At 50.3% G+C, this 15,547-nt stretch overlaps 1 protein-coding gene across 1 annotated transcript in view; it reads left to right on the forward strand.

Annotated features, from left to right (window-relative positions):
- The first annotated feature begins 2,062 nt into the window (after positions 1–2,062).
- RBP2 (retinol binding protein 2) overlaps positions 2,063–15,547 on the forward strand; it is a 29,168-nt gene continuing 15,683 nt past the window's right edge. Inside the window, exon 1 of the mRNA XM_004712083.2 lies at positions 2,063–2,227. Within this exon, the coding sequence (XP_004712140.1) occupies positions 2,155–2,227 (73 nt within the window). The 5' untranslated portion in view covers positions 2,063–2,154. The remainder of the gene's footprint in view (positions 2,228–15,547) is intronic.

The raw sequence follows: 15,547 nt of genomic DNA on the forward strand, positions 1-15,547 counted from the left end.
AGGCCTGTCTGGTGACCGTCGGAGAAATGGAGCGCAGACTAGCCAAGCAGGGCCTGCAGGGGCGATAGGAGGGTGACGCAGGGGCGATGGGAGGGTGACGGCACATCCACGCAGGCTCCAGGCGCTGACCAGGAGGCAGGTCCCTCGGACACCTCACTACATGTGCCGCTCTAGCAATGCTCCTTTGACATTTTAAATATTAATCCATTAGACTGACCATCTAAGGTGACTGCCGGAGCTCCCAAGCGGGGTTCCGGGGGACTCGACTTGTGGTAGAGGGACTGTACGGGGGAAGGCTACGCTCTGCGGCCCAACACCAGAGGACTCAGCTGGTGGCTCACAGGGGGCCCCTCTGCTATTACTGGCCCACTTTCTATTTGCGATGAACGTACCCTCACTCACAGACAGAGCTGTTTACACTGGTTTCACAGGGTTACCAGACACAAACCAGAGCCCCCGAATGTCAAAATCAAATTAGGCTTTGTTTTTGAGGACTTGTGGTTCCTCCATTGCAGTCCACATTGACATTCTCCAGCCCTTCTCTCCCAGAATGGCGTTTCAGAGCAGAAAACCAACCTATTGACCTATCCTCGGGGACACTCTGTTTAGAGAGAAGTCTTGAAGGAAGAGGGGCACAGCTACACTTGCCATTTTAGTCCAGGCTTGCGCGTGAGATCTTGAAGTGAGTTACCACTTCCTTCTGCCTCTCTTCTGTCCTCCTTCCAGGCCCAGCAAGTTTTCAGAACATGCCTTTTGTCTGTAACCTTACAGCTTAGCATTTCCCAGGGCTCCTTCGAGAAGCAAGGGAGAGCCAGTTCCCAAGCCCAGCTGCAGCTCGATGCTGCACACTTTTGAGGAAAGGATTTTGGAGTCACCAGATCTGAACTGAGTTAGTTTATTGTGCCAACCTGGCCGATAAACACATGGGAGGTTAATTGAAGGGTGCAGCTGCCTTAGCAGTTCCCTGCTTCAGCTGGCAAGGCTGACTTCCTGTAAGACATCCCCAAGGAGAAGTCACATGAACCTACCTTGATGCAGCCCTGGGTGCTGGAGCAGCCATGTGGAGACAGACCCCTGCCAGTGCTGAGATGCTTACACATTCACTGATTCTGCTTTCCTCCTGAAGTCGGCATCCTTGCGCCTGTTTTGTGAGATGGAGGAGGACTTTGTGGATTGGTGTTGGACATAATGGGTTAATGGGTTTATGTTGGACTTGTGGGCTTGGGCAGGACTGGGTAGGGATGTTTTCTTGATGCACACTTACCCTTTATATAAAGAGCTCTCTTATACATGAGTTTCTGTGGATTTGTTTCTCTAAAGTACCCAGACTAACACATGAACCTAATATCCCAGCTCTGCCCTTAAACAATGGCTGTTAAGCATGCAATTTAACGTCAAGACTCTCCCATCTGTATACTGGGCACAAAAAAGCATAGCTCCCAAAGTTTGTATGACCTTAAGTAGAATGAAGTCTGCATGTTTCCCAACAGAGTAGAGCTCCACAGGGGTGAGTTCCCATCTCCCCAGTCCACCAGCCGGGCTGGACGTGCTGGGAGACTCCCGGTTTCCGGGCTGCTTGTGTGCTGCTGGCTGATTCAGCTTGTGTGAATCCATGTGCAGTGGACACAGGGCACTGGCTTTTCCCAAGGGCAGGCAGAGTGTTCTGTGTGGGGCCAGGGGCTCCTTGGAACCTCTGCTCGCCCCATAGAAACATCCTATTGCCCCAGGGCAATGGTTCTGGACCTTCCTAGTGCCGAGACACTTCCCTACAGTTCCTTATGTGGTGGTGACCCCCCAACCATCACATTATTTTCATTGCTACTTCATCACCGCGATTTTGCGACTGTTATGAATCAGACAACCCCTGTGAAAGGGGTCACAGCCCACAGGTTGAGAACCACAGCCCTAGGGGGTCAATGGGCCACCTCAGCCAGCCGTTTCAGACTTTGTGCCCAGATTCATGTTGCCCTGCTGAACTTGGCAAACAAAAAGGCAGGGCCTTTGGGTTGTGCTTATGATCTTTGAACCAGTTATCTTCAGAGTCATAAACCTGTTTCACTTGCCTATAAAAGCCACTCTTGCCAACACCTTCTCCGTGCATCCTGCTCCTTGGCGTTCTACGCACCCTGCCAGGCTGAGCCGGAAGCCGACACCATGACGAAGGACCAGAGCGGCACCTGGGAGATGGAGAGCAACACCAACTTTGATGGCTACATGAAGGCCCTGGGTAAGGGGACGGGCGGGGCGGAGGCTGAATGGGGGCTCTGGGAGACCGGGGCTGGTCTCAGCAGCGCCCCGGTGGGACTGCCTCATGCCAGGGGCAGATCCCGGCCCTCATTCACCAACCAAGTAGGTCACACAAGTTCTGCCAGGTTCAAATTTCTCATCTGTCAATTTGGAATAATACCAAATGCAATTATGTCTAGAATATCCTTAGCACAGCGCCGAGAGAACATCCACTAAAGAAAGAAGAGAGAGAGAGAGAGAGAAACTTAAGAACATAATGCAGCCACTCACAAACTGATTCTGGTATCATCCATGAATGATCCCTGCATTGCCCTTTGTCAGTCTTGTAGTGGAGAAGAAAGTAGAACAGGAGCAGCCAACGAATTTAAGCCTGGAAAAAAAATAATGTTTACAGGCTCAGGAGGCTTTTGTCATCTACAAGGATGAGTAAAAACGAATTGCTACTACGGTTTCCGTTCCTCCATGCAAGGGTTTATTCCAAACAATCTGTGTTTCAACCAATCTCTGCGACCAGCGGATGGCTGTAGACAAGTTCTCTCAGCCACACACAGGCTGTAGTTGCTTCCTGTGTCTTCCAAAAAAGGGGTCACGGCAACGGTGACTTCGGAGGGTCTCTGCTGGGCCAGCTGAGGCCAAGGCAGTGAGGTCAGCTCAGAGAGTGAGCGCTTCTGTGGTTCCCAAAGGAGGCCCGCTGGTAAAATGGGCGGTGATGGGGCTGCTACCCACAAGTTCAAGTCCACCCTCAGGCCCGCCCTCAGACCCACAGGAGAGAGATGAGGCTTGGGCTCTTGTAAAGATTGATCGTTTTGGAAACCCACGGGCAGTTTTACTCTGTCCTATGGGGTCGCTATGATTTGGGATCGACTCAATGGCAGAGGGCTGTTTTGAGTTTGTTTTCTTTGGTAAAGGAACAGTCTTAATCACAGACACTTATTTTGAAGATGTTTTAAGAAAATTGAAAAGTGCATTAGTGAGAAAAAGACCAGGAAGCTGACAGAGGAGATTTTGTCCCCTCATGACAAAACACTTGTCACTCTTGTGGGGTCTCCAGGGCTGTCGTGTGATGGCTGCCTTGAGCCCTGCACCCCACCCACCCTCCAGCCGCAATCTTATCTTTGGAGGTCTCTGTTTCCCCTCCAAGCTCAAAGAACAGTTAAAGGAACAGGATTTGAGTCCCTGGAGGATGCCCAAACTCCCACTTTGTCGAGGTATAAATCAAAGAGCACAGGAGACTTGCAGAGATGGAAATACCACCATCAGAAATGTATAGTCCTAGATGGGTATATGTGGAGAGACCATAGCTTGACATTTCGATATTTTTGTTTATGCAAAGTTTCTGTAGCACTACATTTTGTAGCACTACATTCTGACACCCTTGTAGAGGAGACTGCCAACCTGGCTTCTGAAGTAGCTTCTAGGGCACTGAGCTGCTTGCTTCAGGGGGTGACTGCAGGGCGGGTCTCTGTGGGTCTGGCTGAAAACAGGCCTGTCGTCCAGGCTGCCGGCAGTGCTGGAAACCAGAAGAATTTCTGGGCAGCCACTGGGTGCCAGGCACTGGGCGAGGAGTGCTGACCGCCTGCCCTTGTGGCACCCCTGCAATGGTCTCACTGCCCCTGCCTTGTAGATGGAGAAGACGCTCCCTCAGCCCCTTTTCCAGCACTGAAGTTCTCCGTGTGGTTTTACCTCCTTGGGGCTCCCTTTTGCACTGTGATCAAAAGCGAGATCTGAGACCCAATTATGTGGATACAATGGTGGGAGGTCTGAGAACAGAAATCACCTGGCTTTCTGTGTCATTCATTTCTAGACTATTTGAACAAGGAGAGCTATGGCATGCTTCACAGTTTAGAATTTGGAGTTTTCTCCCCCTGCCTGAAACAGATTTCCAAGAGGGAATAGTTTTCTTTGTCCACCGGGCTTTCAGAATGTTATCCCTATATTTGAAGAGAACTTCAAAAAGCTCAAGGGAAAATCCTATCATCCTTTAATTCCATTTCCCATGACCTTTTGGAAACCTCTTTATACTCGGGAGGGGAAGGGGCTGAAGTCAAAACGTCCCTACCAGATCCACCCTCCAACCACATTGTCCTGTAGTTCTTCAACACCATGGTGACCAGCGGAAATGAAGTCCTGGTTCTCCATGTGGCCAATTGGTTTAGAGCACAGCTCAGCACTGTAATTCTGAGCAATATTAGACAGACGAGGAGACCAAACAGGGGGACCAAGACTTGCTGAACGACATTGAAGAGTTGATTTCATTCTCTTCCTGAACCTCAGTTTCCTCATCCACCACATAGGGTGAAAGGCGCCAGACTCACTTGTTTCTCTGGATGGTGTTGGATGCAGTTGTCATTCCGAACCGGGGAAAGCACTTTAACCAGGGTGATCGGGCGGTTTCAAAGTACTAGCAGTTTGCTGAGGAAGCCTGTCTCAAAGAATAGACCAGACAACAACTGTGTCTTTCGCTGCTTCTTCAAGGCTTCCTGACTCCCAAGAAAGTCTGAGCCCTGGTGTTGCTGTGGCTAGTCATTGGGATGCTAACCACCCAATTCAAATCAAGCCCCCGTGCTGCTCTGTGGGAGGCAATGAAGGCTGTGTGTGTGCTCCTGCACAGATCTGCAGTCTCTGAAAACTGTGTCACTGTGAGTGAGAATTGATTCAGTGGCAGCGGTCTCTTTCTGATGGTGACTGTAGAAGCCCCTGGATGGTCCCAAGGTGCCCTGGTGGCGTAGTGGTTACAAGTTGGGTTGCTTAACTGCAAGGCCAGCAGTTTGAAACCACCAGCCAGCTCCACAGGAGAACAATAAGGCATCCTACTCCTGTGAAGGGTTACGGTCTCATGAGCGCACAGGGCGGTGCTAGCCCGTCCTACAGGGTCGATATGAGTCAGCATCGAGTTGGTGACAGTGAGCTCGGCTTTTCTTTTTGTTGTTGCTGTTGTCTCTTGAAGCTTCAGCCAAAGCCTCTGATATCCTGTTACTTTGATTCCCCTCTGATGAACCTCTGACCTCTTTGTACCAGGGTCTCTGCAATGTCCCTGATTAAGATCAGATTATAGGGGGGCATTCTAGTTTATTGCAGAATGTGGAGATGCTTGTGCCTCAATTTACCCAACAGCTAACTGCTCATGGCCTCTCAGGGCTCCAGGAACGTGCTCCACCTCCAGGCGAGACTATGTGCCAGAATAATCTTCCTGCCATTGAGACTGGACCCCGACCCTCCCACCTGTCCACAGGGGCAGAGGCGGGCAGGGCCGAGCAGTGTGATTGAAGATAGGTCTCAAGGGCTCAGCCAGAAGCAGCCATGGGGGTGGGAGTGAGGGCTGGGAGTGGGGGCTGCCTCCTCCATGTGACCAGCTAGCACAACCCAGCAGATGGAGGGATTTCTCCCACGCTCCGGCCACCAGGCTGGAGAAGTCAAGGAAGCTTGCTTTCCTTGCCCCTTTCAGTCCTGAACCCTTTGATATTGTGGAAGAACACGAGAGGACCCGAAAATCCCAGGATGTGTAAATACCTCTGAGTGTAACCCCATTTCCTGCTTCAGTACCGTCCCTTTCTGAGCGCTTTCAGTGTCACCACCAGCCCTGGAGAGGCGGCTTTCCCTGTGGACCCACCTGTGGGCTCAGTTGGGAAGGAGCGGTTCCTGAAATTCAGGTCTGGGCAGTACCAGGCCTTCCCAGAACCTAAATGACTCACACCTCACACTGGCCGCCCACAGCAGAGTGACAAGTCAAAGCAACCTTTGGGTGTGCCCCAAATGATCACAGCCAGTAAGTGTGCTAAGTATAAGCGCCAAAGGTCTTCCTCTCCTGCTTCTTAGACACCTGGTGTTTTAAAAGGTCCTACACGCTTTCTGAGCAGCAAGGAAACCAGCTGGTGTGCTTTACCCTGGGCAATGCCGTGTCCTGAGGGTCTTCTTCAGTGGAATCAGGGTTAAGGGGTAGACAGGGAGGTCTTTATTTTGAAAGGGAAGCTGAGGAGAGCAGATAGATGAGCATGAGGTGCCAGTCCGGTGGCAGGACAGCTTGGGGCATGGGGTGAGGCTGCTGTGCATGTTCAGGTTCAGCTTCACTAACAAGGCTCTGGAGCAGCCCATGGAGACAGAAGCAGACCCGGTTTCTGTTCTCAGCACGCTCACGAATGGGCAGAGGTAGACCAGTCCAGCCACAGTCACAGGTAAAGGGACTTTAGTTTCAAGTGGTGTTTACCAGAAGTCTAATGTCTTGAAACAACAACCCCTGACCAAACTTGTTGCCATGGAGACCTTGCTGACTCAGAGGGCTCCCCTGCAGGCTGCCAGTCTTTCTCCCACGGGGCTGTTGGCGTTTCAGAACTGCCGCCCACACGAACCGCAGCTCACCGTAACCAGGGCTCCACCAGGGCTCCCCAAACAACATTATTGTCTCTCACACTCTGGGACCGACTGGAACGATGAATCCTCACCTCGGTTACCGGTGATTACAATCCCATTTGAGAGTGGGTTTTCTTTTTTACATTAACGAGCCATAATTAGTGTCTAATTAAACTCCTTTGAGGTAGAAAAGAGATTAAACAGGAGAGGGAGCAGCAGAGGTGTGGAAGGGAGCCTCCGAGCCACATGAGGACCAGACGCAGACGTTCAGAGGAGACCAGGGCCTCCTTTCAGAACTTACTGAGAAAGCCAGCCTTCCCCGAGAGCAGCGATCCTCAACCTGTGGGTCGCGACCCCTTTGGGGGTCGAACAACTATTTCACAAGGGTCACCCGATTCATACCAGTAGCAAAATGACAGTGATGAAGTAGCAATGAAAATAATTTTATGGTGGGGGGGTCACCACAACCTGAGGAACTGTAGGAAAGGGTCACTGCATTAGGAAGGTGGAGAACCACTGCCCGAGAGCCTGCCCCCAGAATTCAGACTTCTAGCCTCCTGGGCTGTGAGAAAATGCATTTCTGTGTGTTCAACCCATTCATTTGCAGTATGTCTGTTGGGGCAGCACGGGGCAGCTAAGGCGGCTGGGGTTCCCTGGCTGATTCATGCTCAAGGGTTCGCCTTTGGACAGTGGCTGGAGCTGGAAGCCCCTCAAAGGCCTCCTCACGCACATGTCTGGTGGGAGACACTCTCATTTAGCTGGGACCTCACTGGGCTGCCAATCAAACCATCCGTAGGCGGTCTCTCTGTGTGGCCTGTGTTTCCTTGAAACACCTGGCCTGGTTCTGAGAGAAGCAGTGGAAGCTGGATGGCCCTTTATCAGACTCAGAAACGACACAGCGTCCTTCCACTGGATGCTGTGGATCAAAGCTGGGACCGCCTCACATCCGAAGGGATGGGGCATAGACCCCACCCTTCAAAGGGAGGAGCGTCAATGTGCATGTAAGGCAGGTATGTGGAGGAGAGGTGCTGTTTAAGAACATTTGACCTCCCACAGGAGGCATGGTGAGTGACTATCGCGTGGGGTAGAAAGGGCTATTACAGGAATCCAAAAAAACGTGTGTGCAGAGCAGTAAAGGGCGTGGCACTAGGGGCCAGAGCAGGCTAACTGAGTACTCCAAGTGGGGTTTTAAGGACGGAGAGGAATTCTCGCTGTAGCAATGGGATCAAGGAGGGCCCGATGGCCTGTGGACATGCGCAAAGATAGAGGCCAGGGAGAGCACGGCGTATAGGGAGACTGCATGGACCAGTATGTCCAGAGGATGAGGAACAGGAGGAGCAAGTCTATAGAGGCAAGGAAGCTGGAATCCGTATGCCAGAGCAGACTTCCTCCTGCAAGGCGCAGGTCCTGAGAGGAATTGCAGAGAACGGACAGTCATCATAGAACACTCATCCGAACAGCCACGGGAGTCAACTGAGAACTACGATGGCCCTGGAAGAACGGGCGAGCCATGTCCAGCGGGGTGCATGGGCGGTGTGCTGAGCAGGAAATAGACTTGGTGATTGGGTGGGGTCAGCCTAGAAAATGAAAAACGAACATGTAGCTTTCATTGGTGAAAATGAGGACATATTATACAAGATGTTTGCCTTAAAATTACTTGGATAATATTAAATTTTGGCCCTCTTTTAGGAAAAATGTCTTCCACAAATTGTAATTATTTGGGGAAAAAATTAATAGTTCCTTATTTCACAGAAGAAAGTGAAAAAATGGCCTTCCATAGGATTGACTTTTAAACTTAGATGAACAAGTGTCGATTTGGAAGTGCAGCAGCCCCTGCAGAGAGGCTAGTGGAAGCTCGGCAATTCTACATGGGGGGAGGGGGAGATTGGAAGGGGACGGTGGGTGCCAACATCCCCTGTCCTGTGTGAGGAAATGTTTCCTGGATACCTGTGGGGTTTGCAGTCCTGTCCTGGCTGTCTCAGAGGGGTGAGCAGCTACATAAATTACTCTCCTACCATCATGAGCATCACACTAGAGCTTGACATACATTGAGTACTCATAGCACGCCAGGAAATGTGCTAGGCCTTGGTGATGTCTGGTGAAAGAGGCTACAGATTCCCTGCCCTTGTGGAGTTTCCCTGCCAGTGGGAGAGACAATCCACAAATCTATTGAGATTGGTGGAGTAGTGGTTCCATGTTGAGCTGCAATCCTCATGGTCGGCTGCTCAAAACCACCAGCAGCTCCTCTGGAGAAAGCCGGGCTTTCTACTCCCTTACACATATATAGTCTCAGAAACCCACAGGGAGTCGCTACGAGTCAGCATCGACTCGATGGCAGTGAGTTAGGTTTTGGATGTCAGGCAGTGGTCAATGCTTTAGAGAAGCTAAGGAGCATAGAATCATGGGGTGGTGGTCAGGAAGGCTGTCTGAGGAGATGCCATTTGCGCTGAGACTTGAATGCTGAGAAGTGTTATCTGGGCACAGGAGGGAACCAGTACAGACATTTTGAGTGTGTTTGAGAAATACAAGAAGGATGATGTGTTTTGAGTAAGGTAAGAAGGGGGTAGGGATGCAGGTGGAAATACAGACCAAGCTCAGACCAGGCCTTATGATGGGCAGACTTAATCTATCTTACATATATTCTTTACAGATCACTAAGGTGAGGGGGGTGAAGACTGAGTCATAGGAGATCAAGGAAGCAGGAAGGCCCATTAGAGGCCACTGTGCCATCGAGGCTAGAGTGGTACCCACGGAGCTGGAGAAGAGATGCTGCATACGCCTAGCAGATAAAGGCAACGGAGGTTGCAGCTGCATTACAGACGAAGCAAGAGGAAAAGGAAGGGTCAAAGGTGATTCCCAGGTTGAGCTTAACTAATTGGGAGGATGAGGTATTGACAGGGCATGGGAACGAGTTGGGAACAGGGGTAGATACTGGAGAGGGAAGAGGTGAATAAGGAAATGCACTTTGCATATTTTGGTTTCAGGTGCTCATTACATATTCATTACATGCCATTTCCAAGTGAAGGATTCAAATCGTCATGTGGCTTTACAATCTGGAGTGGTCAGGGGTGACACAGAAGAAACCTTTTCCATTTATGGGGTGAGAAATCTGAAGCCTAGAGAAACAGAGGGGCTTGTTTGGGATCATTTGGATCTGGGAAGTGATAAATTCACACAAGAGCTTAGTCTATCTGCTGCGAACACCCACGTTCTTCCCACAGCACTGTTCTTGGAGGGGGCCTTTAGCACAGGGCTAGGGAAGAAGGAACTTTGTTCTGAGAAAGGTTTGTCAGGAAGGAAGCAGTTAGGACCCTCAGGAAGGAAGGAAGGACGGATGGAAATGGGAAGGAGGGAGAGACAGGGAAGAGAGTGGAATTGCCTGGTAACCAAGGAGGAACTGTGTTCACAGCCTCTGGATTCCTGTTGCTGTCCACACGCCAGAGAAGTGCTGCTCTCATTGCGGTGGTCCTGTTAGGACTTAAGAAACGGGGAAAGTGCTGGGGGGGGAGTGGACCAGGGGTCTCCCCTTGCTCATGTTAACAGCACCTCCATGATGATCCCCTGGGGGAAGCCACAGACCATGAGATGGGGAGGCCAAGGTGTGCAAAGGGCGAAGGGAAGCTCCCTGGATGTCCAGCCTACCTTGAGTGTCCAGAGGAAATGTTCAGCTTAATTGGCGATGTCCATTAGGAGTGAGAGAAGGAGGCCTGTCCACGTCTGCGCTCACGGTGCTAACTGGAGGGGGAAACGCACGGAAACCAGGACAAGATTGCCCTTCCACTCTGCTTCCCACAATGGCCTGAGAGCATTGGAAAGTTAAGGAGTCTGGGTTCAAAGTCCATCGGAGCTGCACTTTGAGTGGGCCTCAGCTTTCTCATAATGAATCTGTGTGCATCTCTGCACCTTAATTTACAGAGTGCCTGCCCTTTTAGCCTGCAACTTTAGCTTTTTAATTTTTTTCCCCCATAAGCACCTTACAAAGCATTTTAATGTTGGGTAGCATACTCATATTTCAGCTTTATGGCTCACATTGTTCAAAATGCAGTTATGAAAAGGGTATGTTAATAAAGTCACTTTGGTGGTGTTCTTTTTAGTTTAGTTTTTCCTTTCCCTGCAGCAGCTACAAGCCATAGATATTATTCGGAAATGGTTTGCCTTTGGACCCTTTTATCTAAGATAGAAGTTCATTTTTTACATGGCTATAAATCAGCCTTAGAGATACCTTTAATCCAGAAAAGCAGCTAAAGCATACTTGATAACCCTGGAGTTAAAATATCTTATCGGGAAAATAATTTTCTCTGCAGAGTACAAAGAGGAAATATTTTTGTAATCTATATGTGTGTGTGTGTGTGTGTGTGTATTCTATAGCACTTACATTCTTCCTTTTGATTAGAAATATCACAAATCCAGCAACCGCCTTTGGCTCCCCTCCCTGGGGTGGAGAGAGGTAACATGATTAACTGTCCTATGCAAACGCTAAAGGGTGGCCAAGAGGCCAGGCCATTTTTCAACATGGAGGAGAGGCAAAGATGGACTCTATTTGCATAGAGCCTCTAATAAGATTCCCCCGGCACTGGCCGGAAAGATTGACTAGGGCTGGCATTTCCAGGACAAACCAGTTCTTTCAGCAATAACGCATTGTAAACTGTGATCTACCTTTCTAAGCGGCCAGGGACAAGCAGTAATTTGCAGTGGGGGAGCCTTTGTTGTGAGTGACCGAGAGAATGTATGTGCATAGAAATCTTCAGGAGCCCTGCCCTAGCAGAATGACCGAATCTACCGCTAAACTCTGAGCCTTGGTTTCTCTCTCTGTGGAATATGTCCCTTCTAATATCTCTGTCATTTCCTATTCTTCCTGAGTAGTTTTGCCTACAGCCCTCCCTTGGCTTCAGGCAGTTCAGAGAAGCCTTGTGGTGTTCTTGAGGGCTGTGTTGGTTCCCTGGTAGAATTTTTTCCGCCCATGCCGGGCAGCAGTTTGAAACCACCAGATGCTTGTCAGGAGAAGAATGGGGCTTTCTCCTCCTGTCAAGAATTACCATCTCGGAAACTCACAGGGGCCCTTCAATCCAGTCCTACAGTTTCCCCAGGAGTTGGAATCAACTCAATAGGCATGAGGGGTTTTATTGTTGTTGGGTTTTTTTGCTTTTGTTTCTGCTTTGAGGCCTGAGACTCAGGTTGGATTTCCAGGCCATGCAGCTCCGGTGCAGCCACCACCCTCTGTTGGCAGAGCCTCGTAATTGCTCCACTGCTGAACAAGTTTCCGCAGAGCGTCCACACTAAGATGGACTAGAAGGAACGATCTGCTGATCTGCTTCTGAAAACCAGGCAATGGACGGATGGGCCGCAGTGGCCCGATCCTCTACTGAGCACGGGGGCAGCACAGCCCTGGCAGTGTTTCCGTCCACTGTGCAGGTGGTCACCGAGGGTTAGGGGCCCACCGACAGCAGTTAACAAAAACAGCATGATTTTCCTAACTCTTCCCTAAATCGTGTTGCGGGTGGGGTGTGGACCACACCGCAAGTTACTGTCTGAGGGGCAAACCAAAATGACTGTCTATAGAATTGTGTGCAGTGCTTCAGCAGGTGGTGAAGTTTTTAAAAGAAAAATATCCCTGAAGTTAGTTATAACAACAAGAACATTTTTCATAAGGACCAACTTACATGCGCCAACGTACCTCCAAGACTTCACAATTCTATGCTAATTTTCCAACCTTCTAAAGCACTCAGAGCTGTCCTTCTTCCCCCATTGCAGTGAGGCTTTGAACGGCGTGGTTCTGTCTGCCACACTAGAGGCTCATACTGTTGTCTTCCTTGATGCCAGTGTTTGCATGGGCAATGACGTTGCCCCATTCCCTGGTGTTTAGGCTGCAGTATTGTGGCTATTAGTCCTCAAGGACCTCTATCAATAACTTTTGTGAGAACGAAGTAGGCATTAAAGGGAAGGGAAGGGAGAAACCAACAGAGGCTCAGCTATGGAGAACGTTGTAAATATGAACACTATCATCCAATAGAGAAAGGTCTTACACACCAGGCTTGTTGTTAGCATTCATACAGTCTAAGAAATATTATACTGAAACAATTTACAACTAGACCGTGGATCATTAATATTGATAATAAGCATCAGTAAGGATTCTGCATGATCCGGTACAGGAGGAGGCCTGGGAGTGGGGCAACTTCAGACCGAGTAAGACCACCGCCTTGGCTGTAACTTCAGCTTAGGGTTCAGCACAGAGGGCTAGGGCAGGAGCCAGGGGTGTTGCTACCCATCAGTCAAACTATGGAATGAGGAGGCTGGTTAATGCAAAGAATGTTCTGCTGGGCTAGGTAACATTCCCTGGTGACCCACTGGGGCCTTGATCATGAGGAAGTCACCACGTAGTGTAAGTGTTCCTCCTTTGCCCAGAACCCTTAGACCCCACAGAGTGACAGATGGCTAGAGAGAGGCATAAATATGAACAGAATATATTACCTGGACTGAACACTCAACTCAAACACCTGGGGCCAGCCAAGAGGTAGAGATCAAAGTGCATTGAATACCCACAGACCTTTGGCACGATCAATAGCATTTTACAACCATTGTCACAGAATCTTCCCCATTATTAACCTGTGAAGTGGACCCCTCTGCCCTCTGAATCTACTGCTCAAAAAAAAAAAAAGTGACTTTTCTGAGAGTCCAAAGCTGGGAAATTCAGAGACAGGATTTAGTCTCAGATCTTCCCTTGCCCTCATTCTTTGATTTCAGTGATTCTAAACTTCAGTGCATCATTGCCTGGAAACCTTGTAAAATCAAGCAGGGCCGCACTGCAGGTTTCCAGGTGCTGCGGATGCTGCCCATCGTGCCTCCAGCACGAATCCACAGGTATTTCCCATCATGCACTGTGTGTCCAGCGTGGTCCTGCACCAAGGCAGCATCGGCCTTCTCCCCATACAAGTGAGACTGTGGAGCAAAGAACGAACCCATGACAATGCCGGCTCCTGGCTCCCACAGTCTGGTGAGGGACGCATCAAGGCTGGGGCTGGGCTTGGAGACCAAGGACGGGGCGGGGGAGAAACATATAGGGAGTAGCAGAGAAAATGAATACTATTTCAAGTAATAGCCTGTGAGGTAGGGACGAGGAGGAAGAAGAGGAGGATGGTGATGGAGACGATGAGGAAGAAAATGGCAGCTGGGGAGCGTGGACATGTCTCCAGCGCAAAGGGCAGCCAGGGGGAGCATTGATTTCCCTGTCCAGGGCCTGCGGGCGGGGCGGCTTGAGTGTGCTCATGCGTGATTCCTTCAGCCACGGAGGTGAAGCTAAATGAGCTGTCAAAGAATAGAAAGGGCTGGAGTGTGGCCGCACTGGCCCAGGTCTAGAAAACAATTGGTGTTGGGCGGAGGCAGTTGACAGGAGCAAACATAAACTGTCCCAGACAGGGCAAACTCACGCAACGGGATCCTCAGGTCTCTGTGGAAATAGTCAGAAGCTGCCAACACCTCAGGTAGGCACCGGAAGCATGCAGACTCGGGTGGTCTGACGTCCTGAAAAGAACTGGTGGATTGTGGGCCTGACCCCAAGCCAGCCTATCCAGGCTTCAAACACGTCTCCGTCCTTTCCTCACTATGCAATCCAGGGGCATGGCGCTGCTCCCCTGAGCTTGTCTGCTGGGTGGCAGAAGGCAGATGATACCCTTTCTACCCCATCGGTTGTGGGGAGACATGAGTGAGCACTTCCCAAGGGAGGTTCCACCATGAGGTACCATTCCTCGCTGGTTCCAAGGAGTGTCTTCATTGTCTCCCCAAATCTTTCTGAGTGTCGCTCAGATTCACTGTGCCTAAAACTCAGCTGACTCCCTTCCCCACAAAGCGCTCCTTCCCTGGCTGTCACCTTGGTCAAAGCTCACGGCCACTGCTGTTTCCCCCCAGATAACCCACCCCCTTTCTAAACTTGGATGGCTGCTATGTCTGCTCAGGTCGATTCGTCACTTGGCACCCCCAGGCCTCCCTCCCGTCACCTATGCAGTGACAAGAAAGTGCTTACACAGTGGTTTCCATTTCTGTAAACCGCGATACTCTCTACAAACAGTCCCTGAAGAGGAAGTTCAAGCTCCAAACCCACAGATTCTGGGTTCAGGTTAGGACTCAGGGATCTCTCATTTGCCTATCTTCCTGGCAGACTCTGGTGGGCAGCCAGCTTTGGGGCCGCTGGGCGAAGCCTTACCGGGCAGGCACTCACCAAAGAGGTGAGCTAGGTAGCCACTGCCACTCACGCACCAGCGCCTTCCGGCTCAAACCCATTTTCCCCTCTCTCTTTTCAACTCAGGACAAAGGTATGTGATCCTTGTACCTCCACTACTAGCTAACGCTACTTAAAACCAGTCTCTTACACTCAAAATAGACTTTCTATATCATAGGTTATGTTTTTCTGTGTTTCAGTATATGAAACCCAGGATTGATGAACCTGTAGGGACAGCAAGTAGAATAAGGGTTTCCAGGGGTGGGGCGTGGGGGTGGGTGTAAAGGGAGACGATGTCAAGAGTCCAGGAAGAAAAAGAATGCTTGGAAACTGATTGGCCGCAATTGTACAATTCTGCTTGAGGTGATTGAACTATGGAATGATATGATATATGTATTAGCTCCCAATTGATAATACATTTAAAAACAACAGCAACAAAAACCAGACTTTGCACCACTGAGGGTCCAAAAGGCCAGGCAGGCCCTCCGTCAGGTGGACATGGTGCTGCTGTAGGTACCCAGTCGTGACCAGATGGCTGGCTCAAGGTGACGGTCAAGTGGCCAGCTCGGGCCTCCCCTGGTTCTTTTGGGAGAAGGAAAACAATGTGACCCTAGAGAAACTAACAAGGAACGGAGCCAGGGAGAAGGTGGGAGAGAAGGTGAGGCAGCATGGGCAGCCAGGCATATGTTGTCCACATTGCCAGGGAGACCTGTGGATGGCTGCCCGTCTGCCTCCTGGCCC

The sequence above is a fragment of the Echinops telfairi genome, unplaced genomic scaffold (assembly GCF_000313985.2).
Source record: "Echinops telfairi isolate 266 unplaced genomic scaffold, ASM31398v2 ScPeMD7_16;HRSCAF=60, whole genome shotgun sequence".
NCBI classification, from domain to species: Eukaryota; Metazoa; Chordata; class Mammalia; order Afrosoricida; family Tenrecidae; genus Echinops; species Echinops telfairi.